General features: G+C 39.9%; 1 protein-coding gene across 5 annotated transcripts in view; it reads right to left on the bottom strand.

Moving 5' to 3' along the window:
- The window catches only part of WDR7 (WD repeat domain 7), a 359997-nt gene that overhangs the window by 30588 nt on the left and 302692 nt on the right, over positions 1 to 26717 (bottom strand). Inside the window, exons 27-28 of one of the 5 annotated variants that reach the window (XR_004376795.2) lie at positions 21145 to 21232; positions 18552 to 19454 (exon numbers count right to left, since the gene is read on the bottom strand). The exons of 2 other annotated variants lie outside the window; for them this stretch is intronic. Coding sequence is in view for 2 of the 3 variants with exons in the window: in XM_032802577.2 (XP_032658468.1) it covers positions 19428 to 19454 (27 nt within the window). In the remaining variant the exon portion in view is untranslated. Of the gene's footprint in view, positions 1 to 18551; positions 19455 to 20878; positions 21233 to 26717 lie in introns of those variants that run through there. 2 more of the 5 variants (XM_032802577.2, XM_032802578.2) reach the window with 2 other exon arrangements.

Below are 26717 nucleotides of genomic sequence, written 5' to 3'. Positions count from 1 at the left end.
GGGTCTCCAGGTGACCCTTCCCAGCCCTCCGGACTCACATTGGTTGTGAGGACTGAAAGATTTGGAAGGTGGGTGACTGGATGAAGAACGAATTGGGTGGACCCCACAGCTTGATGGAGTATCCTAGCTCATATTGCCCTTACCCATTTTCTGTGGTCAGTGAAAACCATTCCTCTGCATTTTGGTGGGGCTGAGGTCCCTCTAGATTTCTCCTCTCGGACTTTGATTCCACTGTTTTCCCTTGGAGAATCTGTTGTCCCTTCACTAGTACCTCTGTGAAGATAAGAAGTAAAAGAAGCGTCCGTCTGAAAACTGGTCTGTGCTCTCTCCTGGGGGCCCTTAATGGGGCAGGGAGAGACTCTTTGAATTTTGCTGCATTATCAGCCACCATTTTCTCCAGCTCTTCTCTAAAAAGGAGGGAACCTGTAAACTTGGCCAAGCACATGGCCTGATTAGAGTGAGAGTCCATCTTCCAGGGATGGAGCCACGGATGGCACCTGTCAACTGAGCTGGAAGCCATGGCTTGGACTGAAAACGTCATTGCATCTCATTGAGGTGTCAGCTACAAACACCATTGCTATGGAGACTTTCTTTAAAGATAGAACTAGAGTTAGGGCGAGCTCTGTCCTCAAGGGCTCTGAGATCTTCCAGTCCACAGAGGGAAGCTCTTGCAAAGCAGGTAGCTGACAGGGATGCTCAGACAGTGCTAGAGGCTTCAAAGTCCTTTTTGAGAGTGGCCTTCATATTTCTATCTGTTGGGTTCTTAGGGTAGAGCTCCTTCTCTGAGGAAATAACCATATTCCTGGGCAAGGGATGCTACAGTGGCATCAACTTTCAGTAATTGAGCCCTTTGGTTCCTGAATATGATAGACCCTGAGATCACTCTTGTTAATATGCTTGCCCTTCTCAGGCTTCTTCCATTCATCCCTAATCACTTCCTCAAAGGAGAAGCAAAGGGGTAATGCAGCCTCAGGGGAGGATTTTGAGGAGAGAAATTTACTCTGAGGCTTACTCTCAGAAGCCTGCTCAGGTTGGATGAATCGTGGAAACAACGCTGTTGCCCATAGCTTTAAATTTTCTCAAGGTGAAAAAACAAACAAACAACCGTTGCTCCATTTTTCCAGCATTCTGTTTTGATTCAGAGACAGACAGGTCACCTTCCTCAGTGGAGGAGGGGAAGGATGAAGAGGAGTCAGAGGACTCATACCTCCTGGATTTTCTAGTGCTTTTTCTTCTCCTTTTTTGTTTTTTTTAAAACCTTTTTTGCATACTTCGGAAACACAGAAGCTCTGCTGCAGCTTTGAGGAGGCCTTTCACGGCTTGGTGCCCTCTCGAGAGGTCTGTCTCACAATCCTCTCCACTGGATTCCCCCCAGGAAGGAAGAACTCATTGTTAGAACCCTCCTGGTGGGCTTGAAGGGAATGGGAGATGTTTAGAAGTCCTGCTTCTTTCCCCATTGCGCTCAGGACCCACCTTAAGATTTGTGGGGTGGGGTGGATTTGTGGTCCCATAAGCATCTTTGTTCTGCCGGGATCCTCTCAGACTTACTACCTGAGTTGAGTGGTCAGGCTCTGCCTCACTTTTAGAGCCTCTCCTTGTTCTGCACTAGGGTTCCTGGCCCACTTTTCCCCTGTTGTAGTATTGGCTGCCTTGGTGGGAAGGGGCTCTCACCTGCCTTGTCTGACTTGTAGCTCCAAGACCTAACAGAGTTAGTGTCAGAAGGCTGCGTGCAGGCTGGGCACAACTCACCACCTGTCAAACCTGGGATGGCTACCTCACAACCAGAGCAAAGTAAGAGATGGACCAACAGAAACTATTACTATCTGCTGCCACACAGGCAGAGAATCTGGCAGCAAGCGGGAGCAGAGGGTGCATGGCTAGGACAGGCAAAGCCAAAATGCTGATCTGCCTCCATGAAGCTGCAGAGAAAAAAGAAATCAGGCCAGATGTCCAGCACTGTGGGAGATGCTGGGCTGCAGAAAAGCACAGTGGTCACCTGAATTCATGACACCCTTTTTCCTAACAGAGACCAAAAACCTGCAAGCAAAAATGCATTCACAAAGGCCACATCTAAATTAGGGGAAAAGGTAATGTTTTTAAAAATGTACTAGTGACATGATTTTACTCAGGTCTTTGCACCTAAAATAAATGGAGCAAGTCATGTTTAAATGTGCATTGGCTAGTGATAGTTAACCCTTGAGCAGAGAAACCAAGTTAGACTATGACCAGCTAATGCTTTTTTATACACGATTTGCTTTGTCTACACTAACTGCAAAGTCCTGTTTAAAACTGAGTTTGTTAAAATGTGTTAACACATTTGAAACAAAACTACTAGGGCTGTCGATAAATCACAGTTAACTCATAAGATTAACTCAAAAAATTAATCGTGATTAAAAAAATTAATTGCAATTAATCACAGTTTTAATCATATTGTTAAACAATAGAATACCAACTGAAATTTATTAAATTTTTCAGATGCTTTTCTACATTTTCAAATATATTGATTTCACCACATAAAAGTAGTGTAGTGCAATCTTTTTATCGTGAAAGTTCAACTAACGAATGTAGATTTTTTTCATTACATAACTGCACTCAGAATTAAAACTATGTAAACCTTTGGAGCCTACCAGTCCACTCAGTCCTACTTCTTGTTCAGCTAAGAGAAACAAGTTTGTTTATATTTACAGGAGATAATGCTGCCCGCTTCTTATTTACAATGTCACCTGAAAGTGAGAACAGACATTCGCATGGCAATTTTGTAGTGGAATTGCAAGGTATTTATGTGCCAGATATGCTAAAGGACATGCTTTCATGCTGATGGCACTCATTAAGAAAATAGTGCATTAACGAAATTTGTGACTGAACTTGTTGGGGGAGAATTGTATGTCTCCTGCTCTATTTTACTCACATTCTACCATATATTTCACGCTATACCAGTCTTGGATGATGACCCAGCACGTTGTTTGTTTTTAAGAACACTTTCACTGCAGATTTCACAAAACCCAAGAAGGTACCAATGAGATTTCCAAAGATAGCTACAGCAATCGACCCAAGGTTTAAGAATCTGAAGTGCCTTCCAAAATCTGAGAGGAAGGAGATGTGGAGCATGCTTTCAGAAGTCTTAAAAGAGCAACACTCCAATGTGGAAAAAACAGAACCCAACCCCTCAAAAAAGAAAAACAACAGTCTGCTGGTGGTATCTGACTCACATGATGAAAATAAACATGCTTTGGTATGCACTGCCTTGGATCATTTTCGAGCAGAACCCATCAGCATAGATGCATGTCATCTGGAATGGTGGCTAAAGCATGAAGGGACATATTAATCTTCAGTGCATATGGCATGTAAATATCATGCCCATGCGAATGCCTGTTCTCATTGTCAGGTGACATTGTAAACAAGAAGTGGGCAGTTTTATCTCCTGCAAATGTAAACAAACTTGTTTGTCTGAACAATTGGCTGAACAAGAAGTAGGACTGAGTGGACTTGTATGCTCTAAAGTTTTACATTGTTTTATTTTTGAATGCAGTTTTTTTTTTGGCACATAATCCTACGTTTGTAAGTTCAACTTTAATGATAGATGGCACTACAATACTTGCATTAGGTGAACTGAAAATACTATTTCTTCTGTTTTTATAGTGCAAATATTTGTAATAAAAATAAAGTGAGCACGGTATACTTTGTATTGTGTGCTATAATTGAAATCAACATATTTGAAAATGTAGAAAACAGCCAAAATATTTAAATAAATAGTATTCTCTTATTGTTTAACAGCGCAATTAATCACGATTAATTTTTTTAATTGCTTGACAGCCCTAAATACTATCTATTTTTTTAGCTTGGATGTGGCTTGAGAAAGAAAATGGGTTAAGGGTATATACATATAGAACTGTAATTAAGTATGCTCAAACCAATATGGAAGACAGAGTTTAACACATTGCAGGGTTGGGTGAATGATATCTGCTTATTTCCTAGAGTAGTAAGCGTTGTGGACAGAAACACTAACACCAGTCAAGAGAGGTGACCAAAACACATCGTCTCCTGGCTTCCGGCCAAGTGCTCCTTTCCCTAGGCCAAAGGGAAATCTCTTCCTTGCTTATTCTCTCATTTGTCCTTTCTCCCTAACGTTTTCCCTGATATGTAGGCAGGTATGACAGAGCTGCCAAATATACGACTGCCACAACACATGCATGACATTTGGCAGGTCTAAATTGTGTACGTGTATTTTGTTACTGTGGATGCACCTTTCGAATAGTCTGCAAAGTCTATGCATTCAAACTAACCTTCAGAAACTCCTCTCCTGCCCGCTCCCAAAATAAACTTTTCCCAAAGAAACAAATGAAATCACATACTGAAAACTTGTTCACTGTGTTTCTGTCTTGATTGCACAGAACCATCCTAGTTAGAAAGATTAAGCTTATTTTGTATTCTGCACACTGTGGAAGATTGAGGGAAAAGTGGGCAGTCAATGCTGACATCTTTTGTGGGACACAGTGAGAGACTTGGTAAGAAACAAGAACAGGTAAATAGGGAGGAGAAGGTTGTGAAAGGCTTTAAAAGCAAGGATATGACTGAAGATGTGGTGGAAAAGAGGGATCAAGTGGAAGAATTCAAAGAGTGTGGTGACACAGGGAGGACAATAGGCAATAGAGACAATATTATAAATGGCATTTTAAATATGGCAGGGAGAGACAATGTGGGTGTCAGGTAGGCTAGAGAGGAAGTGGTTGCAATATTCCAGAAAGAAGATGAGGGGGGCCTGGATGAGTTTTAGCTGTACACACAGACAGAAAAAAGCCATATCCCAAAGATGTTATGGAGATAGAAGCAAAAAGATTTGGATATGTCCTGGTTGTGTGAGGCAAGAAAGGGCGAGGAGTCAGTGACATTTAGGTTGATGGCCTGGGTGACAGGAAGAAGACAGAGAAAGTGGGAGGTGAGGAGACTTTCAGAGAAGAGGCTGGGAGTTCAGTTTTAGACATGTTAAATTTAAATGGTTGATGAGAAATCCAGGTGATGTTGGAGAGATGCAGGATTGGTGGGAGGGAGACGGATCAGGGATAAAAAGGTAGATGTGAGAGTCATCAGCATAAGATGGCAAATGAAGTCATGTGAACAAATAAAATCATCTAAAGAAAGGCTGTAGCTGGAGGAGTCACCCAAGAATGGAGTCCTATGGGACCTGCATAGAAAGTTGGGAAAAGGAGCAAGAGGACTGCCAACTTTCTGAAAACCTTCTGTTTTGGAATAGGACCACTCAGTGTACTAGGATCAAAGTTTACAAAATATAAAGGCTTTCATCCTTTACACTAAAAATACCCACAAAACCCACAGCGTTCCAAAAACGGAGCAATTAAAGCCAAATAATTCAAAATTGTGAGGCTGGCACATTAAAACTATACTGTAATATAATAAAATTAATAGGTTAACAATTTAAAAAAGTCCCATGCAGGCCCATGAAGATTAGATTTATAAACATATCTAATTTTAAGCTTGTGAAAGCTTGCTCCTGCTGCAACCCTATTTTGAAAATAAAATATAATCAAAGTACTATTTTAAGAGTAAAAATTCCACAAACATATTCTCCACAAAAGCTTGCTTTAAAAATATTTGTATATTTTTCAAACTTTTTCTTTAGCTTCTTTGAAGTTAAACTTATAGATAACTACAGTTCTTGTACACATAAAGGACTGACAAGAATTATCTGTCTGATCCCAGTTAAATCTGTATATAGTAATCTGTAGATTATGCTGGAAGCTATCTGATCTCTTTACTGGAAAATACCTTTCCTGAAAAACTGCTTCCTATAAAAGCAGATGAACAAGAAAAAAGGCCTCTCTCTCTCCCTCTTCCTCTCCCTCCAGATACCTTCTTTTGACAGCTCTAACAAAAGTGCTTTAGCAACACTTAAAATGGGAGCACTTCAAAAAGAAAAAGCTGGAAAGACCTATTCTGGAAAAGAGCAGGTAAATTAGATGTATTCCTACATGTTTTGTGGTGCAAATTCAGCTTTCTAATCAAATCTCACTACAAAATCTCTACTCCCAGCTTTCTGGCTCCCTTTTCTCCTGCTGCTTCTATAGCCACTACATCTAACTCAATGCTACAATAAAATGGTAAGGTCCCAGTGGTGCATGATTTGACCTCAGAGGCTGGTCAGCAAGTCTAATACTTTTCCAGGCAGCCTGACCCTTAGTATACTGAGTTTTACTGTTCCACAAATGAAAAATCTTTTAGCATAATTGAATGTAGTGTTAATCTTCCCACCTAGATATCCAACAGTTAAAGCATACAAATTAAACTTGTGTGGAAGCGTAGATGAATGTATTTTCCTTTTTTAAATTTTATTTTTACTAACTTGGATTGTTCCAGAGTGTTTCTGATCACTCAGTCAATTTCTTTCAATGGCCATTCCTGTTCACTTCCCCCTTTTCCTCACAGAGAGATGTCACCACACCCTCACTGGCTGTGAAAGCAGAATACGCAGCCTCCTTTAAGCAAAGCCACCCAAAACTAGCTGGTAAAAAACATGCTTCTAGAAAGGTCCAGCACCAATCCATTAGAGAACCACCATTACTGATCTCCATCATCTGAAACAAGTGCTATGTAATATTATGCTTGAAGACTTAACCTTTTTCAGCAATGTTTATGGTAGCACACTTCACTGCTGAAGTACCCCCAGCCAAGTGGGTATTAGTAAATCCACTGTTTTCCAAAGGCGTTTGGGGAGCGCTGAGAAAGTGAGGATGATTTGTTCTGCAGTGTTTTCCTTGCTGACTTGTTTGACATGGCTGGGGTTTGCTGCTGATGAGCTAGGCACGTCACACGTTTAAATAAAAATGAGCAAACCTCCCTTAGTTATAGCATCAAAAATGTTTAGAAAGATTAGTTCAGGTGTAACGCTACTGCATCCTATTGGGGAAAAAAGTGTCTGTGGGTCTGCTAGGTAGTGCAGAGCCTTGTCTCCCCACGCAGCACACCCTAGCATCAGAGGAGCAATCTCACCTAGGAAAAGCTAAGGAATGGGACCCTGGAATGAAAATGCATAAGCTATTTTGTGGAAGACATGAAAAGAATAAAAAGTTGTCGGAGGAAGTGCCTATGTTCCCTTAACACCCATTTCCACGCCCCTCTTCCCTTCAGTAACTACATTTATACCTAATGTTTGAGTTGCTCCTTGAGGGCTTGGCCGCTGCTTATGTGAGCTAAATTACAGACTCCAGGTGGTCCCAGAGGGGATACACACTGGCATACTGTAAAGTGAAAGTGTGATGCACCAAGAATTCTCCCGATCTACCCTATGCTCAGACAATAGCATAACGGAATCCATTGCATGGCTTACAGCTTTCACACCTTCCCCAGCTGTCTCAGGGAGAAAAGGCAAGGCTTTTGGCCTATATATTAAAGAGCTAGGCTCAGTGATTATCTTTTATCTACAAAGTGTGATTGTGTGTTTCTGCTAACAAGTTTTCCTGGCTCATCTGAACTTGTCATTATAACAGCGTCTGTAAACATATTGATAGCTACAGGTTGCAGTATATTCATCTCTCTTTCTTTCTGTCTATAAAACATTGCATTTAATAGTGATTTTTCACTCCATTTAATGATCATACTTCATAGTTTAAAAAGCCATTCAATTTGAGCACGTTATTCATGCCAAATTTAATATCTTTTTATCCATTTTTGATCTTCTACAAGAATATTTTTTAAGAACTAAAGCTATTGTCTAGGCATTGAAATTAGCACACACACTGTTCAATGAGTTCCTTGACCACTGAAGCACTGAGTTTATTTCTATAGTGAGCAAGAAAATTACTCAGACACACACTGCATTTATCACAGCATATGCTCAACACTATTTTTACTTTGAAATATGCAGAACCAAACTCAGACTTCTTTTAGTCTCCTGTTTTTGTATGGCACAGTAAGATTTTTATGTATGAAGACTCATCTGCAGAATCTGCTAATTCACAAAAAAAAGGGAACTGCAGCTATTTCCATAAAACCAGCCCACCCTACTCTCCTAGCTATATATAATTCACTAGGATGCTCTTCCATACCGATACATGTATGGCAAGGAACAACTGGTAGGTTAAAGAAGTGATTACAGAGGACTGATTGGCTTAACAGAGATAGGTAAAAAACTAAGAATGAGCTGTTATTCAGTGAGATGAATTATTCGTTTCCATTATGAGGTCTTTTTAGATTTAGATACTACAGTTTTAAGGTTGCTTTATATAGACCAAGTCTCATTTTGACTTCAATTTTAATTGGCTAAACTGATGAATCAATATGAAGAGCTATTCTAAATAGAAAGGAAGAAAATTAAGCTGTTAGATTTAATCAGAGAAATAGAACTACATTTTAGAATAAATATTTTTCATATTTAGGCCTAGTAATGCTCATATGAATATACAGTATTCAGTTCCTCCCATATCTCCCACAATCAACTCTTCACTGGAAGTGAACAGCATGTATGTTACAAATCAAAGCCAGATAATCTTTTAATAACCTGTCACCAAACGGTTTAATTATATTCAGACATTGTGGCAAGAAACATTTCTTTGCCTTCAGTGTAAATTGAGTAATTCCCCATTCAAACCAATTTTCAAGTCAAAGTTACAGGAAGACTTAAAAACAGTTTTTATAATAGAGGCTTGTTGCAGTCTTATATATTGAGAAATCTCCAAAACAACAGGCAGCAAATTTCAAGTGCTCAAGAAGGGAACTCCTTTAAGACACAGAAGCTGTTCTCAAGTACTTTAATCTATGATCCAAATTTTTATCTTGGTCGTTTTTTATAGTTCCTGTTCTAAAAGTAACCTCCATAGATCTGTAATTATTTCAAACTGAAAAAAACACTCTTCATATTTAAAAAAAGTCAAGATCGTGATACCAAATCAGTAAAAGGAACTGTAGAATTTTGCTGTGAAGTATTAAGTATCTTCAAATTTTCAGTAGCACAAGAGGGCAATAGGGTTTACCAACATATGAAAACGGCATAACAGAGCAATTCGTCCTCCAGGTGGATGAACAATGACACAACCACTGCTTTTATGATTACTTTTGTGGCTACTGAATGATAATTATTTAGCATATTTCACCATTCCTCTGGAAAAAAAGTTGTAAGAGCTCTTTCCACTGAAGCCAATGGAAGCCATATGTACGTAATCAAAGGCAGAATATGCCCAAATTATTTTTTTGTGCCACAACCTTAGCAGTATTGTAGTTTTTCTTTTAGTGATATAAAAAAATTACAGTGAAGTAATACAGTAGTTGTGGCACAATGGAAGACTAGGAGATGTAAGAGGACACAGAGCCCTTCACTTGAGACCAATAGTCTGAATTTAGTCTAGGTTTGTCATGACCAAACACACTCCAGGAAATTATGCAAGGAAAAAAATCAAAATGATGCAAAATTAAATATTTTTAAAAGCAAATTTAATGAAAAATAACACTATTTGAACCTTCTTTAGAAAAACATAAGATATTTTGTATTTATTTCAAATAGACACTGCACGTTTTATCACAGAATCTACTGTAGTGCTTTATCATTCCTTTCACAACAAAAAGTGACCCAGCAGGTGTGATTTTTAAAACTAAATAATGTTAAATAAGGACTTGTTAAACCGAGATTAGTTGTTATAATTTTCAGCAAAACGCCTCCCTTTTTGAAGTAAATAAGATGCTTACATCCTTTCAAGGTCTAAGTGCAAAACAAAAAGCAATTAAATAAAAGAATGCTTTGAGTCCTTCCAGTATCTCAAGTACTGTGTAAAGTAAAAAAAATATTGTGTACTTAATACTGCGTTCTTCTCATACTGCTTATTAAAATACTAGCACAGTAGGTAAATAAAATAAAAAAAAATAAAGCATCAATAAGACTAAACCAATGGATATTTTGTTAACACAGAGTCTTTTTAAATTCCAAGATTGAAATAAAAAGGAACATGAGCTCTTTCAGTTGTCTTCTGAAAGAGACCGCCTCAGACCAGGGAGGACAAGATTATACAGCGAGTTGCTACACTCAGCATCAGTTGTGTTTGTTACAGCATTTAAGTATCTGAAAGCTAATATTTTCAAATTCGGAAGACAGTCAGCTGTTGATGACCAAAACATGGCGATGTCATTTTCCCCTGATCGCAGAGCTCTCTTGATCACATCAGGTGTCATCTCCCCGGTACACAAAGCAAACTCCTCTGCTGAAATGTCACTGAAGCCAGAAATTGAAGTGTAATTCTCCTTGACATGAGACATTACAGGAACTCTTCTGTGGTTGAAAATCCTTATGCATTTCAGGAACTTAATTGTGCACTGCCCACTCTCAATATCACTGATGTACTTCTTCAGTTTTTCAGCTGAATTGTCAACAGATGAATGGAACAGGTGCACCAACTTGCTACTTTGATGAGTTGACATCTTCAGCACTGAGAAAGCTTTGACTGGTTTACTCTGAAAACTGAGTATGTGTCTCAAGGAAAAACAGCAGTTCTTCCATTTTCTCAAAAGCAAAGAGAATGTATGGTCTCTGGCTTTCAAATGTAACCATTACGTCAATGATTGGCTTGCACATTTCATTGATAAAATGCAACTTGATCTTCACCGTTAAACACTAGGATTCATCTGATAGCGCTTTTTCCAAGTTCCCACGAATGTGGTGCTGAGCTGTCACACACTCACACCCATTTCTTCTTCAACAAAGCTGCAATAATATTGAAAGTGCTTTTCATGACACTGAACAGTAGTAAACCACCTGTAATTTTCACTCCATGCACCTGAAGAAGTAGGTTTTTTACCCACGAAAGCTTATGCCCAAAGAAATCTGTTAGTCTTTATGCTGCCACCAGACTCATTGTTTTTCTGTTCCACCTAGTTGCTACTGGGTTGAGTGCCACTGTTGACTGGGAACTTTTTGCCTAATGTAATTTAAGTATTTCATCTTCCTGTCCCCCTGCATATAGAACATTTGTGAGAAAGCTTTTACCACTGCATCAACATCCTTGAATGGCTTATGAAAACCTTCCCCCACCAGACTGATTGTGTGAGCAAGGCATGTTACGTGGATGCCATTGGAATAAGGCCCAGACAGTAGAGTTTTGTAAGCTTTTTTCATGTGTACAGCATTATCTGTGTCAAAGACAACCACATTGTTGTAAGCTATTTTGTAACTTCGCACAGTCTGAATGACTGGTTGAGATATGGTGCTGTGATTTGTTTTCTGCATGAAGTACACGTCAGCAAAATAGGAAGACACCTTCCCAGAACCACCTTTCAACAGTAGAGTGAGTAAAATGTTAAGTACATAGCGGCCCTCATTGTCAGTCATTTAATCTAATATAACTAACATGTAGTTATCCTTCACCTTGTCTTAAGTTTATTTCTCTCAGTGTGGTAGACATCTATAAGATAGGCATATTGAAGCTGGTAACCTCCTGGAATTGCACCATCATTCTTGATTCGAGTGTTTAGAAACAGATGTACGAATGAACGGTCCATTTTAGATAGCAGTATGTTTGCAGCGGCACAGGTTAAGACGCAGTTGCAGACGACATCCAGGCACTCATATTGTGCTACTGTGCTTGTGTTGAAACATGCTGACAGTGTATGTTGCATTTTTTGTGATCCTACCTACAATTAAGCTTTTCTCTTTAAATACTTCTATGATTTGGGGAGGTGGTTTGAAATTGCTGATTTCCTCTGATTGTTCAGAACAATATTGCACATTTTGCAAGAGTTTTCTCCCATCTTCAAATACCTGTCCAGGAAAATCTTTTACTCTCCTTTTCTGGTATATTTGCAATGTGCAATCTTTGTTGTGGCATTTTCTGGCAAAATTGATCAATGCTCCCTTGACCCGCAGTGTGAGCCAACATTTTTTACGGTCTCTCTCTATTAAGGGATATTGTGCAATATTATGGGACAATGCATGGTCATACGTTTTATGTGTAAAAGTATGTAGGCGCATAATTCCCTGGGGTATAACCAAATATCATTCCCCTAATTTCATATCCCAACAACATCTTTTCTAACTAAACTGAAAGTTCTGTCAACACTTTAATGGTGCTTAGAACTTCAGAACACCTCTCCTGGTGTTTATTATCATAGACCTCTTCATGTAGCTCCCACAGCTTCAATGTTTTCACATTTAATAAGTAAAAATTTTCCTACCCAACCTTGGCAGTGCATGAATACTTATTGAGAAAGAATGTACAAAACAAAGCAGAAGTTTTGAGACCAAATTACTTGAGATATTCTTTTGGAAAAACATTAGATTTCTCAAAAAACACCAGTCAATTCACTTTAAACTTTCCTTAACAAAAATTCTCTGAGAATTTTCAGGGCAAAGGGAGCTTATTCCAGAATAAGATGCGAGTGGAAGGGGGAGAGAGAGAGAGGTCTGCAAAAAGGCAGAAGAGGCCTCCCACCCAGGCCTCCAGCCTGCTAGTGCCCACGTGGTTATGGATGAAACAATAAGAGACCAGGCAATTCTAACCATCTTGCTCAGCCAGGCTCTTGTGATCACTCTCTAAAATTCAGTTCCTCAGCAGCTGCCCAAACAAACCAGGTACCCATTTAAGGAAAAGACAACAATTCAGAGGCTTGAGACACTGACTGCATTTGGTGATCTCAGAGTGGTTTCTAGTGGCTAAATATTGGTATTATACTCAAGCACTTTTCTCTTTGGCAGTTTAACCAGAAAACTCAAGAGTCTGATATGGCAAACGTGTTGAACCTATGGTTGGCTGGCTGGCCAAATGAAGGGAACAATGCTTTGTGGTTGGAGGGAGTAGGGGGAGATGATGAAAACTGTTGCAAAAGGGGACAGTGTGGTCACTGACTCATCCCCTAGGAATGCAGGGTTTAAAAGGGGCAGACTTGGGCTGCAGATTCCTTTCTACAGGGAGCAGTCTGAAGCGGGAGCAGTCTGAAGTGGGACCCACTCTCCCTCCTCTTTAAGGGTAAAGTACCAGATTTGGTCAAGACCTGCTGTGGGCATTATGCTAGCCCCCCCTTTTTGTTAGGGGGGCTGGGAAGGAATTTTCCCCTTATCACCATATTGGCTTAGGTGCACTGGGGACTTTTTTGCCTTCCCCACAGCAGGTTCAAGAAGGGCTCTGTTCATGCATGGCACGAAGGGCAGGAGGCCATATGTCGCAACTCATTATTTAAGTGTAGGGTGGATGTCCACTGCAGGTACTCCACAGGAAAGGTATACAGTGACCAGATAAATGGGTTGTAAAAGGACTTAAAAAGAGGTGTTTGTTAAAGGAACAAACAGGTGGCAGTTGGGGACTACTATGATTGGTACGGCAGGGAGCCAACCCCCCATTCTTATAGCCCATCTTAACCCTCCTACGAGGGGAGTGGATAGTAAGGTCCCAGCAATGGATTTGCTGGAGGGACCTGGATAAAAAAAGAGGGGATGCTGGTGGAAGCCACCCCCGGTATGGTAAGGTCCTGGCAATAAATTTGTTGGAGGGACCTGAAAAGAAAAAGAAGGGGAGCTGGTAAAAGCCCCACGTGTAATTATGGAATAAACACAGGGTTACCTGCACTGTACACTTTTATCTGTTGGGTAGTCCCAGACCTCTAATAATAAAGTTGTGGCATGATTAAACGCATGTTAAATGTCTTTCTGTCCTTCTTTCAGCATAGCCAGACAATGAGTCAGCATAACTCTGAATTGGGTTGTATCATAATCCCAACTCTGCACATAGTTCTGGGAGAATTCAATTTCCTTAAAAAAAATAAATCATTCATATTCTATTATACATTATTTAACTGTATGAAATCTCCAATTTCTGCATTCCAAGTTTTCAAAAAATGATATAATTTAACAATAACTGGGTATGTTTTAGATCAGTCCCAGGCTATATAATAGGTGTGTGTTTAAGGCATACACTAAATGCATTAGAAATACTTAAGACAGAGCTTAATGAACAATAAATACATTAACCATTTATCAGACTTTAAAATTTCAGTCCTTTGAACAGTGTTTATTTCAAATTTTGAAAGCAATAAAGATCACATACGTTGTGGGATAATTGCTTGCAATACCTCTATTGCCCTCATAACACTAATTTATTGATAATTACAAAAAAATATCTTAGAAAAGATTTACTTTTACACTTGCTTTTGGAGAGAACTGATGATCAAAGTTGAAAAAGAAGAGTTAGGAACAACATTATTTCCAATATGAAAACTTTTAGGTTTTTTTTTTTGGTTTTTTTTTTTAAATAAAGTGCGCCTATAAAGGAAAGATAAGCCACTTTTTCTGTTGCAGATTACTGCCTGAAGCAGTTGCTAACTTTAGTTTTCATTTTCATTGTGAATTTAAAATCCCCCCTTTGTTCAGTTGCATCCAACTCGCTAAAACATCCTCTACTGGTCATAAAATACTACTTTTTTTGCTCATTTATATCTTTCCATAATAAAATGAATTAAGAAATTAATACATAAATGTTCTCCTGAGCTGAAACTTTGCACAAAGTCCAGAGTATATTAAACTATCATTTTATAAAATCAATGAAAAATGATATTTGGAATGGAAATTGCAATTCAGCCACAACTACAGCAGCATGAAAACACTGCAATAATATCAATGAGCTGCAATGTGGTATATTTATCATTAGATAATCACACCCCTAGAGGATTAGAGGCACTCAGCTGAACCTTGTGCCTCATAACACACTTGGGGTGTCATTATCTCATGATAACCCTACTCTCTGTCAAATCTTATTGCTTAATTAGGGGGTTACAAAGGTGATAACAAGACATAAAGAAATTGGATGAACAGCACGTAAGATGAATGATACCTTAATCAACTTAAATCCAGCAGCTGAAAAACACATGGTCAACAAATGCATATAATCAGTTACAGTGAGCATGCACTATATTTTAGAGGAATGGGGTAAAAGCTGAGAGAGAGATCTGAGAAATCTAGACACATTTAATGTCTGACTTTCATTTGCCAGATTTCATAATATTTTATGATTGGTAATTCAAATGGGGCTTTTAGACTAAATCACAGCATATGTAAAGTGTTAAAAATTGAAAGTCAATATGAAATTTAGTTTTGACCATAAGATACCAGGCTCACAGGACAATGAACCATCATAATCCCAATACAGAATTTAAGTATATAGTATGCAAGTTATCTGATCAATAGCACCCAAGATTTTAACAAACTTCTCTTTGCCCTCAAAGGTAGTAACAGTGTGCTGCTTTATTTCATTTTCAATTATGGCTTAGAAATGGGAAAATGTTTTTAAAAAGAGTTCTTTAAAAATAAGGACCTCTAAGCTCTATAAAAGCTATCACGGAATGTTTGACTATAGTTCTTTTGTTCTGTTTTGTAAATAGCTACTATATTTGCAGATGGAACACAGTCACGGATCTGGTACACTCAGAACTGCTTTCCAATTCACTGTGAAACATCAATTATCTTTATCAAATAACAGTATCTCATCTCAGTCTATTATCAAGATGGAGTCTTATTTTAGCTGGACTGCAGCTCTATCTGTATATCAAGGCTGGCCGCAGTGGCAGAGAGTGAGTGAAAGGCTGTGAAATAATCAATAATCATCATCAAATTGTGGTCGACAGATTGTGAGGATGGAAGTTTTTGATGAAACCTCAACCTTTTTTGGACGGATGATAAGGCTTAACCTTTGCAGTACCTGATAACTCAGTAAGAGGAAGCCCTGCATACACTTAAGAGGTTTCACAGTTCCAAAATAACAACAACAAAACCTACTGAAATACTCCGGTTTAAGTGGGATACCAATTTCATATCATCAAACACCATCTTTTCCTCACTGAACAACTGGGAGGACAAAGAACTGCACTGAACATATTTTACGGTACATTGTAAACATACTACTGTACTCCAAGAGTTCAAAGCCTCACATTGGTGAAGGCTACATCTACACTATCAACTAGGGGTGTGAGTCCCCTGCTCAGATAAAACATACTTGTGCTTGTACTAGTAGCGTAACTGTGATAGCACAGGTATTGGCAGTGGAGGCACAGCTTGGCCACGCTGAGTATGTACACAGGCTTTCAGGCAAGTTTGTATTCGGCTAAGCCAGGGTTGGCAACCTATGGCATGCGTGCCAAAGACAGCACGCGAGCCAGTTTTTAACAGCACTGCTGCCTGCTGGGACTCCAGTGTGCCATTAAAAATCCTGCACAGCCCAGCCCGCTCTCCTGTGCCCTCTGCTTCCCCCGTGGGGGCAGGGAGCAGAAGCATAGGCGTGCGGATGGGGTGGGCAAATGGCCCCGCTCTCCTAGCGCTGCAAGCCGCGGAGTCCGCGCTTCCAGGCCGGAGCACCCGGCTGAGAGCAGCAAGCTGCCAGCCCCTCCCCTGGAGCCCTGCTGCCGTGCCTGCAGAACTCTGGGGATCAGGACTGCGTGCTCCCGCGGGGAAGTGTTTGGCTCTGCGGGGAGGCAGACACACTCCTCGCTCATTCAGAGTCCTGCCGCCATACGTGCAGTGCTCTGAGGGGCGGGGCTGCATGCTCCTGAGGAGCAGTGTATCTAGCTCTGCTTGGAGCCTCATGGTAAGGGGTCCGGGGTTTGGGGGGTTGGATAAGGGGACAGAGGGCAGGGTGGGTTGGATAGTGGGTGGGATCCCAGGCAGGGTGGTTAGGGGTGGAGGGTCTCTGGAGGGGGCAGTCAGGGAGCAGGGTGGGGGTTGGATGGGGCATGGGAGTCCTGGGGTCTGTCAGGGGGTGGGCGATGGATAGGGATCAGGGCAGTCAGGGGACAGAGAGCAAGGAGGGTCCTAAGGAGACAGTTAGGGTGGGAGGGGTCTCTGGAGGAGGTGATCAGGGGACAAGGAGCTGTGGGGGTTGGATGAGTTGGGAGTTCTGGGGGTCCTGTCAAGAGGCAGGGGTGTAGAGAGGGGTTGGGGCAGGCAGGGAGCAAGGGGGGTTGTATGGGTTGGGAGTTCTGGGGGTCATGTCAGGGGAGTGGAGGGCAGTTGGATAGGCATGAGAGTTCTGGGGGTCTGTCTGGGGGCAGGAGTGTGGATAAGGGTCAGGACAGTCAGGGGACAGGTAGGGGATAGAGTCCTAGGGGGAAGTCAGGGGACAAGGAGCAGGGAGGCTTAAATATGGGATGGGGTCCTTGGGGGCAGATAGGGGGTGGGGTCCCAGGAGGGGGTATTCAGGGGCCAAGGAGCAGGGGGTTGAGGGTTCCGAGGGGTGCAGTCACCCAGCACTCTGCCCTGAGCTCTGACCCCCCGCCACATACTCAGCCCTCTGCCTTGAGCCCTGCACCCCCACATTCCCCCAGATCCCTGCCCTGAGCCCTGTAGCACCCAGCCCTCTGACTCCTTCACCCCTCCACGACCCCAGCCCTGACTCTGGCACCCTCACACATACCCAGCCCCCTACTCTGACATCTGCATCCCCTACATTCCCAGCCTCTCCACATCCCATGCACCCTGCACATCCCCTCCTCCACCCTGAGCACCAAATGGGAGTTCCTGCACCCCTCCCCACACATTCCCACCTGCACCCCTCGCATCAAATGGGAGCTGCTCAGGTAAGTGCCCCACACCCAAACCTCCTGCCCCAACCCTGAGCCCTCTCCCTCATTCTAGGTCCTGGCCAGACCCTTCACCTTAGCCCTGTGCTCGGTGTACTCCCACCCTCAGCTCAGTGCAGAGAGAGGAAGAGAATGGGCCAGAACCAGGGAGAAGGTAGGTACCCACTGTATGTAGTGTGAGAATGTGTTCATAAGCCAAGAAATCACACTCCTAGCACAGACAGCCTAAAGATCAACTCAGAAGGGAAAATGCATGTATAACAATGAGTGGAACTTGGGAAATAATGCAAAATATTTTCAGCAAATATTAATCTAAATATTTAGATGAATTCATTTCAGCCATGTTTTTGCCCCTTTTAAGTTTGCTTTCACTGGAAAAAGTGTTTGGGGAAAGTGGCTATCAAAGTCACATGCACAAATACTAGCAAAATCTGAATTCTCACGTGCAATTATCTGAACTAGAAGTGTTTGTGCGCGCTCATGTAGTTAGGAAATGGAAACAAAATAGGTTATTTATTGGGGCAATCTCAACGAAGAGAACTCACATTTTAAATATTTACAATCAATATATTCAAAAAGACATGAGAAAAATAATTGCAACTTATGAGTGCTTTCAAGGAAGTTATTAAAATCCAAAATTTGCTGTTGTGAGTTATTTGCTCAGATCACACAATCTTTTAATTGCTTTTATTAAGCATTTCCTACATAAATAAGATAGAAAGTCACTGTAAATCATCACAAAATCCTGGAAGAGTTGTTAAGAACTATCTTATTAAAACCATAAAAAATTAACGACAAACACTATTCAACTACTGTTTTCATGGAATTTTATTATGAACAAATTTAATCACAAAATTCCTAGAATTAAAAAAATGTGCTTATAAATTTAAGATCTTTCCTTGTTAATTTATGTAGGAGTGACACACATATATGACTAAAAAGAAGCTTTTCAAAGTTAATGTGAATAATAGACTTGATTTTGCCCACCTAGATGTCTCAATCCTGCAGTATGTTGGGGCTAATTAAAAATGCAGCCCTAACACATGAGAATTCTGCCCCCAAAAGATTCCCTCTCATAAAAGGAATCCCCTGGTGACTTAGAGATATGGGGATGGCTAAAATGTGGCTCATGAGCTGCATGTGGCTCTTTTACAGTTAAAAGTGTGGCTCCAAGCACCCCCATGCCCCCCCATTCTCCGTCTACCAGACTCAGAGAGCTCGGGGCTTCTGCCAGAGATAACTAGTGTCTGCTGAGACTGGAGGAGGGAGCAAAATTTAAAGGTTCGCCCTGCCCCCATAGCTTGAATCACACACTCCCTCTTTCCCTCAGTGGCCCCTCCCTTCAGGTCCCAGGCATTAGCTCCACATGGAGAGGCAAGGGCAGACAGGTTGGAGCTGCAGGGAGGAGCTGCTGCTTTATCTCCTTGGGGAGAAGCAGCAACAAAAACAGTGGTTCTCCTTGCAGCTCCCAGCCGTTTGCCGCTGTCTCTACCCAAGGCACAGCTCCCAGCCTGTCGACCCAGCAGCTGCCATGCAGGGAGGGGGACTGGCGGCACAATGTGACCGAGCGGGGCAGCAAACTCTGGCAAAAATCTGGGTGGCCCCAAATCCCACATCATCTCTGGCTTCTGCCCAACAGGGAGGAGGGTCTTGGGGCTTCAGCCCTACAGGGCAGGAGGAGCCTGATGGGGCTTCAGTCCACAGGGCCCAGCTGCAGCCCCAAGCCCATGCAAGCACATTCCAGCTCTTGAACTTTTGAAGATTGTTGTATGCACCTTGGAGGGTCTGTAAGTTTGGCCAGCCCGAGCTATGACAACAGCTCCTACACCATTACTTTCCAAATCTTCTGGCATTGGGCCATGGTCAGGACATCCCTATAGTGCTGGAATGACTCCTGGGAACTGCTGGTAAACGGCACAGATTAAGTAAACCTTTAGGCTACCCTAATATGTTCTGGGGGAACAATCACCCAAATTGCCCTAGCATCAGGGGAGCGTAAAGATGGCCTAAAGCCACCTTTGTTTCCTGTCCTCCCTTCAGCTGCACCAAGCACTCTTTACCTGCAGCTCAGGATTAGGTTCTTTGGCATGTTAGTAGATCTTACTCAATGCTCAGGATCTGGGCCACAGGGGGTCATGTGTGTGTGTGTTCAGTTGTTTTCAGTTTGCAGATTCTCAATCCTCATCTCTAAAATTCTGAATAATTTGGGCTCAGAATATGCAAACAGATTACTTGATAATCTGGGATTTAAAACAGTAATTAACTCCACTCCTTTGGCAGAATAGAAGAGCTACTGCAAGGGTGAAGACTGTTTGTGAAGGAGATGGAACTTTTTCAGGGGCTGGCTCTGAACTGTTGAATGTACTCTAGAAATAAGAACAGCCTCAAATGTCAACCCTTGCCACTCCAAATGCAAAAGGCCACAATTTAAAAAAATGCATAATGCTTCACAATGACAACAAAATCCAAGAATTTTAAAAGAGTTGGCCAAAGAGCTCTGTAAATTGTTAATGTGGATTTTTAATAAGTCTTGGAAAACTGGGAAAATTCAAGTGGACTAGAACAAATGGGTGGTTAGGCCAGTATTTAAAAAAATAAACAGGGTGACCTGAATAATTATAAGCTTGACATAAAGCTCAGGCAACATAATGGATGATACAGAACTTGATTAATAATGAATTAATTAATGCCAGTCAACAAGGGTATATGGAAAATAGATCTTGTCAAACAAATATGAATTCATTTTTTGATGCGATTACAAGTTTAGTCGATAAAAATAATAGCTGTGGGGTAAAGCATTTGACTTGGTTCTACATGACATTTTGATTAAGAAACTGGAAAATACAAAATTAACATGGCAGATATTAAAACGATTGAACATTGGATAATTGATATATCTCAAGACAACTAAAAACAGGGAAGCATCGAGTGGATACGTTTCTAGTGGGATACTGTAGGGATTAGTGCTTGGCTCTATTCTAATATTTTTATCAAAGACCTAGAAGAAAATATAAAATCATTACTGATAAAGTTTGCAGACAACGCAAAGATTGGGGAGTGGTAAACAAAGAGAAAAGGTCACTGCTATAGAGCAATCTGGATTGTTTGATAAGCAGAAAGCAAGTAAAAAATATGCGGTTCAATATAGCCAAATACAAGGTTATATATCTAGGAACAAAGAAGGTAGCCATGCTTAGAGGATGAAGCACTTTATCCTGGGAAATAGTGACTCTGGAAGAGACTTGGGGGGTCATGTTGAATAATCAGCAGAACATGAGCTCCCAGTGTGACACTGTGGCTAAAAGGGCTATTGACATTTTTGGATGCATAAACAGAGTAATATCAAGCGGGAGTAGAAATGTTTATATTACCTCTGGATTTAGCAGTGACTGATATTAGACTACTATGTCCAGTTCTGGTGTCCATACTTCAAGAAGGATGTTGATAAATTGGACAAGGTTCAGAGAAGTGTGTCGAGAATGATAAAGGACTGGAAAACATGCTTTGTAGGGAAAGCCTCCAGGAGCTAATCTGTTAGCTTATCAAAGAGAAGGTTAAGGGATGATGTGATCACAGTCTGTAAATACTTACATAAGCAACAGAAATTTGATTCTAGAAGATTCTTCAATCTAGCAGTCAAAGGTACAGTGGCTGGAAGTTGAAGCTAGACAAATTCAGACTAGAAGGAAGACACACATTTTTAACTGTGAGGGTAATTAATCATTGGAACAATTTACTAAAGGAATTGGTGGATTCTCCATCACTGAACATTTTAAAGTGAAGATTGGATGTTTTTCTAAAATATATGTTTTAGTTCAACACAGCTATTGGAATTTACTCAGGAATTAATTCAAGGAAGTCTTACAGTCTGCGTTGTGCAGAAGGTCAGACTAAATGCTCATAATGGTCCATTGGCCTTCAAATCTATGAAAATAATCCATAGACCATTTTCCCCCTTGGGAAAGGCACCATACGTAACCAATGCCAGTTAAATTACTTAATGCACTTCTGGATGGTGCACAGATCCCATGTTAACACATGGTGCAAGAGCACAAATAGAACAGAAAACTTAATCTTACAAGGTACTGTGGTCCTTCCTGGGAGCTAGTGCTCTACAGAAGGCTTGCTAATCACCTGGGGAGACTGGGCATGCATTTACTAACTAAAAGAGAAGTCCATCTTTTAAAATTTCCTAATGACTGTTTGAGCATAATATTTCTTTTAAAATAATTTTTTGTTATTTTTTTCTGATTCACACAAAACACTCTTTTTGTATCAAAGCAAAAATTAAGTCAAGACAATAGCAAAACTTGAATAAATGCAATCATTTTTCAAAATGTCTTTCAAAAAGGTATCTATTAATTTATTCCGGTTTAAACAGCACTAGGTTCAGAATGTGTAGCCTCAAACACTGTACAAATTCCAAACACAGGTAAACAATAAATAATCCCTTTTATGGAAAAATATACTATTGTATTCTACAGAAATGGTCCAACGTACAGCTTATGATAGTGTTAATACACTGGTGGACTATTATAAATTACTACAAAATCAAGTTACAGAGAATGTACTGGTAATTTTTTTTAAAAGCTGACAGCTAATTAAATGAAAGGCAAAGTGTTTGTATGAGATTTCTATCTATCCTAGTTATTATAGTATCCATCACTCAAGTTTCTACGATTTTGAAAATTGTCTCAGATTAACATCTTTACCAGGTCTCTTTATCTTTTACTCTTTTGAAGTGCCCTTCATTAGGGAAATGTTTCAAAAGTTGTTCTGGTACAACCACATGTACAATTTCATTCTCTTTTTCAAAAATACTGTGTAAGACTTGTAAGCCCCTTTTTCCTTTCAACAAAATAAAATTTTATAGTGTGGTGTTGAACCTTGGTATATATGATCTGCTAAAACAGAGCACAAGACACAATCTTAAAATTACTACAACATTTTACTCCACATACAATAAATGTTCTCCAGAAATGTAGCAGTTGTTCTAAGGCTAGATCAGTTGGCTTCCAGAGCTGAGTAGCAATAAGATAGTGTGTTTTATTATGAGTGTCATGGAGACGGTGTGAAAAATCAAGAGCCACAGGCAGTAAACGGCAGTGGGTCAATAATGTTCACAGAGACATTGTGTAGATAATCAACAACAAGGCCCTAGGTTCTCTATGCACTGCAAACAGCTGAAGGGCAAATCAATACAGCCATGGGAAGGACACTACCCTGTTCCACTTCCCACAATACACTATCACCACTGCAGGAAAGCATCCTAAAAAGGGAAATAATTCAAAATTTACATGCAGCTGACATTAAGCAAAAGGACTGTAAAAATAACACTTAGTTAAAATAAAGAATCTATACTTTTTGTCTAAAATATGCTTAAAAAATTATGTGGCTAAAGAGAAACATGATTAAACAGATCCTCTCTACACTAAATTATAAACAATGACTACAAGAGAGAAAGTGATGTTTATTTGGAATACTTATGATGTAATACAATAGGGATGCTGACTGCTTTCTAAAAGCAATAAGTGTTTTATAGCTAGACACTTGAAATGCATAACAGTTCTAAATTCTAGGTATATGGCTGAAATGTATCAGGTTTTATAAATTTAAGGTCTAACATTTAGCATTTTAAATGTTGTAACCAAATGTTTTAAAAAGTAATGCACAGGAAAAAATTTATTAAATTAATACATTTATGTATGATACAAAATAACTAATTATTAGAAAGAAAAAGGATAATATTGTAATGCACATTATTGGTACTGTGAGTCAATATTTTACAGGTAGTTTTTATAAATGACACCGAGTTAAATGTGTGACACTAATATTGCAAAATATTAAGTAAAAAACCCATCGCAAATAAATGTTGATTTATTATTTCTTAAGGAAAAGGTGATTCTCCACATCCATCATTGTATTAATCATTACATGTAATTTCACCGTGTGCAACCATCTTTCTCAAAACCTGAATAAAAATATGCTGGAAGGAAAAATGAATACATACAAAATAATTGTTTCTGACTTCAAAGTTGAAATGCCTCCCTGTTTCCTTCAACCAGACAATAAAATCCTGACTATTAACACCGACCTATTTCACAGAAATCTAATAACTGCATCTAGCAGAATATATACAACAGACAGCATCTTGTTCTGTTGCTGAGCATGATTACCAACTATATTATGAAGTGTATGAAAAAATACCACACTCTTTTGTGCTAAATCTTAAATACAATTTAGGTAAATTAAAAAGAAGCAATATACATATGTTACTACAAATAGGGCATTAGACGGGTGCTTGCTTTAGTATAACTGCATATGAAGGGATGACCACATTTACAGTTTTTTTTAATTGATGAAAAATGTTTTAAAGAGCAGAGTAAAGTGTTACCATTTTCTTTATGCCTCATTCATTACCAACACCACAAAGATAAAAAAAGAAAATGTGTGCAAAGATTTTTTGAGGATTTCTGATATATGTCTCTCTTATGAAGATCCAGAATTCCTAAATCAATTCTGCTCTGACATACTGTATCCTAGCATGCTGCTGCTGAGAGAGAAAAAGAGGAACTGTAATAGCTAATGTCTCCACTCGAAGGTTTTTTTAATTAACTACAGGAAACCAACAGCAAATACACCAAATGAAAGTTGGAGCTCTGCTATAACAGAGTCTTCAGCTTTGAACAGTATTCTTTGGAACACAACTTGTTACAGCATCATTAAAGGCTTTTTTCCATGTTTGTAAATTATCCTGCTTATTAAAATCATCCAGATGGAATTGCTCCCACTGCTAACATAGGAGGAGTGGACCTAGTGTGAGTGGAATTCCCTGTGACAATCTGGAAAGAAAGGAGTGATCTCTGCACCAGTATCCCCTCCAGCTCTCTTGGGACCCCATGGATACCATGGTGAGTCTTTCTCCACAGGACTTTAAGGGCAGGAATGGATGAATCAAGAGATCAGCATCTACTGTTCAACCATCAGGTATCTACGTGGAAATCTGGGAGTGAGAAGCAACATTAACTCATGCAGAGTCCCCTCCACAGTCATTCTTATACAAGACAATGATGAAATGGTTCCTTCAGTAGCCAGACTGTCAAGGCAACAGAAGCCAGTGAAAGAGCCTCAAGAAGGGGTATACGCAAGATGTCTATTGTCTCAGCAGATCAAGAATTACCCTCTTTAACTGGGCCTGGGGGACTAGAGAATATTTCCTTTTATCCTCTCCACAGCTATCTTATCCCCTGCTACAGAGGATGTCGTGAGCCTCACAGAGTTTTCTGGCCTCTCTCTGCCAATGTCTCCACAGAAGACGGTGGTCCTCGCTTAGTATTTGTAGATGCACATTAAATACCTATTGTGCAAGCAGCTCCCAGCGGCCATCAGAGTTTAACTGAGCTTTGTTTTAGTCACTTGATCTCAAAAATGGTAGTTTTCTCCCCAAAATAGTCTTTGAGTTTGCTCCTACAAGGTTTACCAAAGCCAGATTTAGATTTGTATCCAGTCAGAAAGGGAATTTATTCTGTGAAAAAGGTGGAAATCTGATGTAGAATAGATTGATGTTTGCAATACCAGCAAAAATGTGAATTTTTCAATGGCTTCATGGTAATGAGAATATTTTTACGTAACTGCAATAGACATTCACAGCAAGCACCATAACATTGCCTTCAGAAGTTTTATAGCATGTGCTATGATACGTAAATATATTATGGACCTATTATTCACATTTGTATCTTGTTCCTTTGGAACTGATATACTATACTGAATATTAACTGAAGTATGGATTTATACAAAGTTGACAAGATTTTCAAAGGCACAGATGGCAGTTAGATGCCTAACTACCACTGAGTTTCCTTACTGCCATTTGAGACTTCGAAAATCCGCCCCAGTGCTGTTAGCTGAAATGTACTACGGTCTGCTGGAAAATGTAGCATATAATCGGAACTGTACTCCAAATGATATTAGTACAGAAACACATCCGTGTATTTTAGTCAACACAAATATGGTCTGTTTATAAATACATTCTGGATTGTAATAAAGAGGACGTTTTTCAAACAATTTTGAAATATACTAAAATGTCTTCTCTGCTGTAGATGCAAATTCTGTGGTCACATATATGCTAATCCAGACAGTCTGCTAATCCATCTCCCACCAACAGGAGGTTGAGATATTCTATGGGAACCTTAAGAACAGGTGGAACGGCATGTCATCTGTTTATGTGTTTTCCTCAAAAACAACAGCTAGCACGCTACCCAACATGCTAAGTTATTAAATAATGATTAGAAAACATTGTTTGTTAAACTCAACAATCTAGATCTCTTTCTTGAAACTCAGGACTACGTATAGAAAGGGCCTGTATTAGCATATATATAAAAATCAAATGAACTGACATTTACAGTAAGAACATAGCTTCCTTTCTGTGCAAGTTTCACATATGGCAATCCAGGAAGCTCTATAACAATAACAACACTAACATTTTCAAACTGAGTGCATATAGTTATGTGGCCTAATTAACAGGTACTGAGCACCCAGAGCTCCTACTAAATTCAATGGGAAAACTATGTTATTTATTTAAATGTGCAGATATGGATTTAAGTGCCAGATTTTGAGGACCCAAGAATGAAAAACTGTCGTTTGTACCCAGATAGCGAAAGAGAGGTGTGAGTACTGCTAAAGTACTACTGCTAGCTCTAACTTCAGCTGTGTGTGAAATTTAATAAAAGAGAGTATCAGAGGGGTAGCCATGTTAGTCTGGATCTGTAAAAGCAGCAGAGAATCTATAAGGTGCCACAGGATTCTCTGCTGCTTTAACAAAAGAGAAGTTGGGCGAGGTACTATATTTTGTTGGACCAACTTCTGCTGGTGAGAGAGACAAGCTTTTAAGCCACACAGAGGCTAACTCTCTGTTACCAACAGAAGTTGGTCCAATAAAATATAGTACCTCACCCAACTTGTCTCTAATCTCCTGGGACTGACATGGCTACAAATACATTGCATGCAAAAGAGAAGTGTCTTTTTAGAGCTATACATCTACATTTCACAACACTGAAGTTCAGAAAGTGTACTCAACTTTCTACATATCTCATTACTATTGGCCTCTTGATGTTTTGTCAATGGTATTATAGCAGCTCTTTAATGGCCTGTTCTGAAGCCCATTGAAG

This window comes from Chelonoidis abingdonii, chromosome 6, assembly GCF_003597395.2.
Source record: "Chelonoidis abingdonii isolate Lonesome George chromosome 6, CheloAbing_2.0, whole genome shotgun sequence".
Lineage (NCBI taxonomy): Eukaryota > Metazoa > Chordata > Testudines > Testudinidae > Chelonoidis > Chelonoidis abingdonii.
Note: the sequence above shows the minus strand (reverse complement) of the source record. Positions and strands in the feature narration are given on the sequence as shown.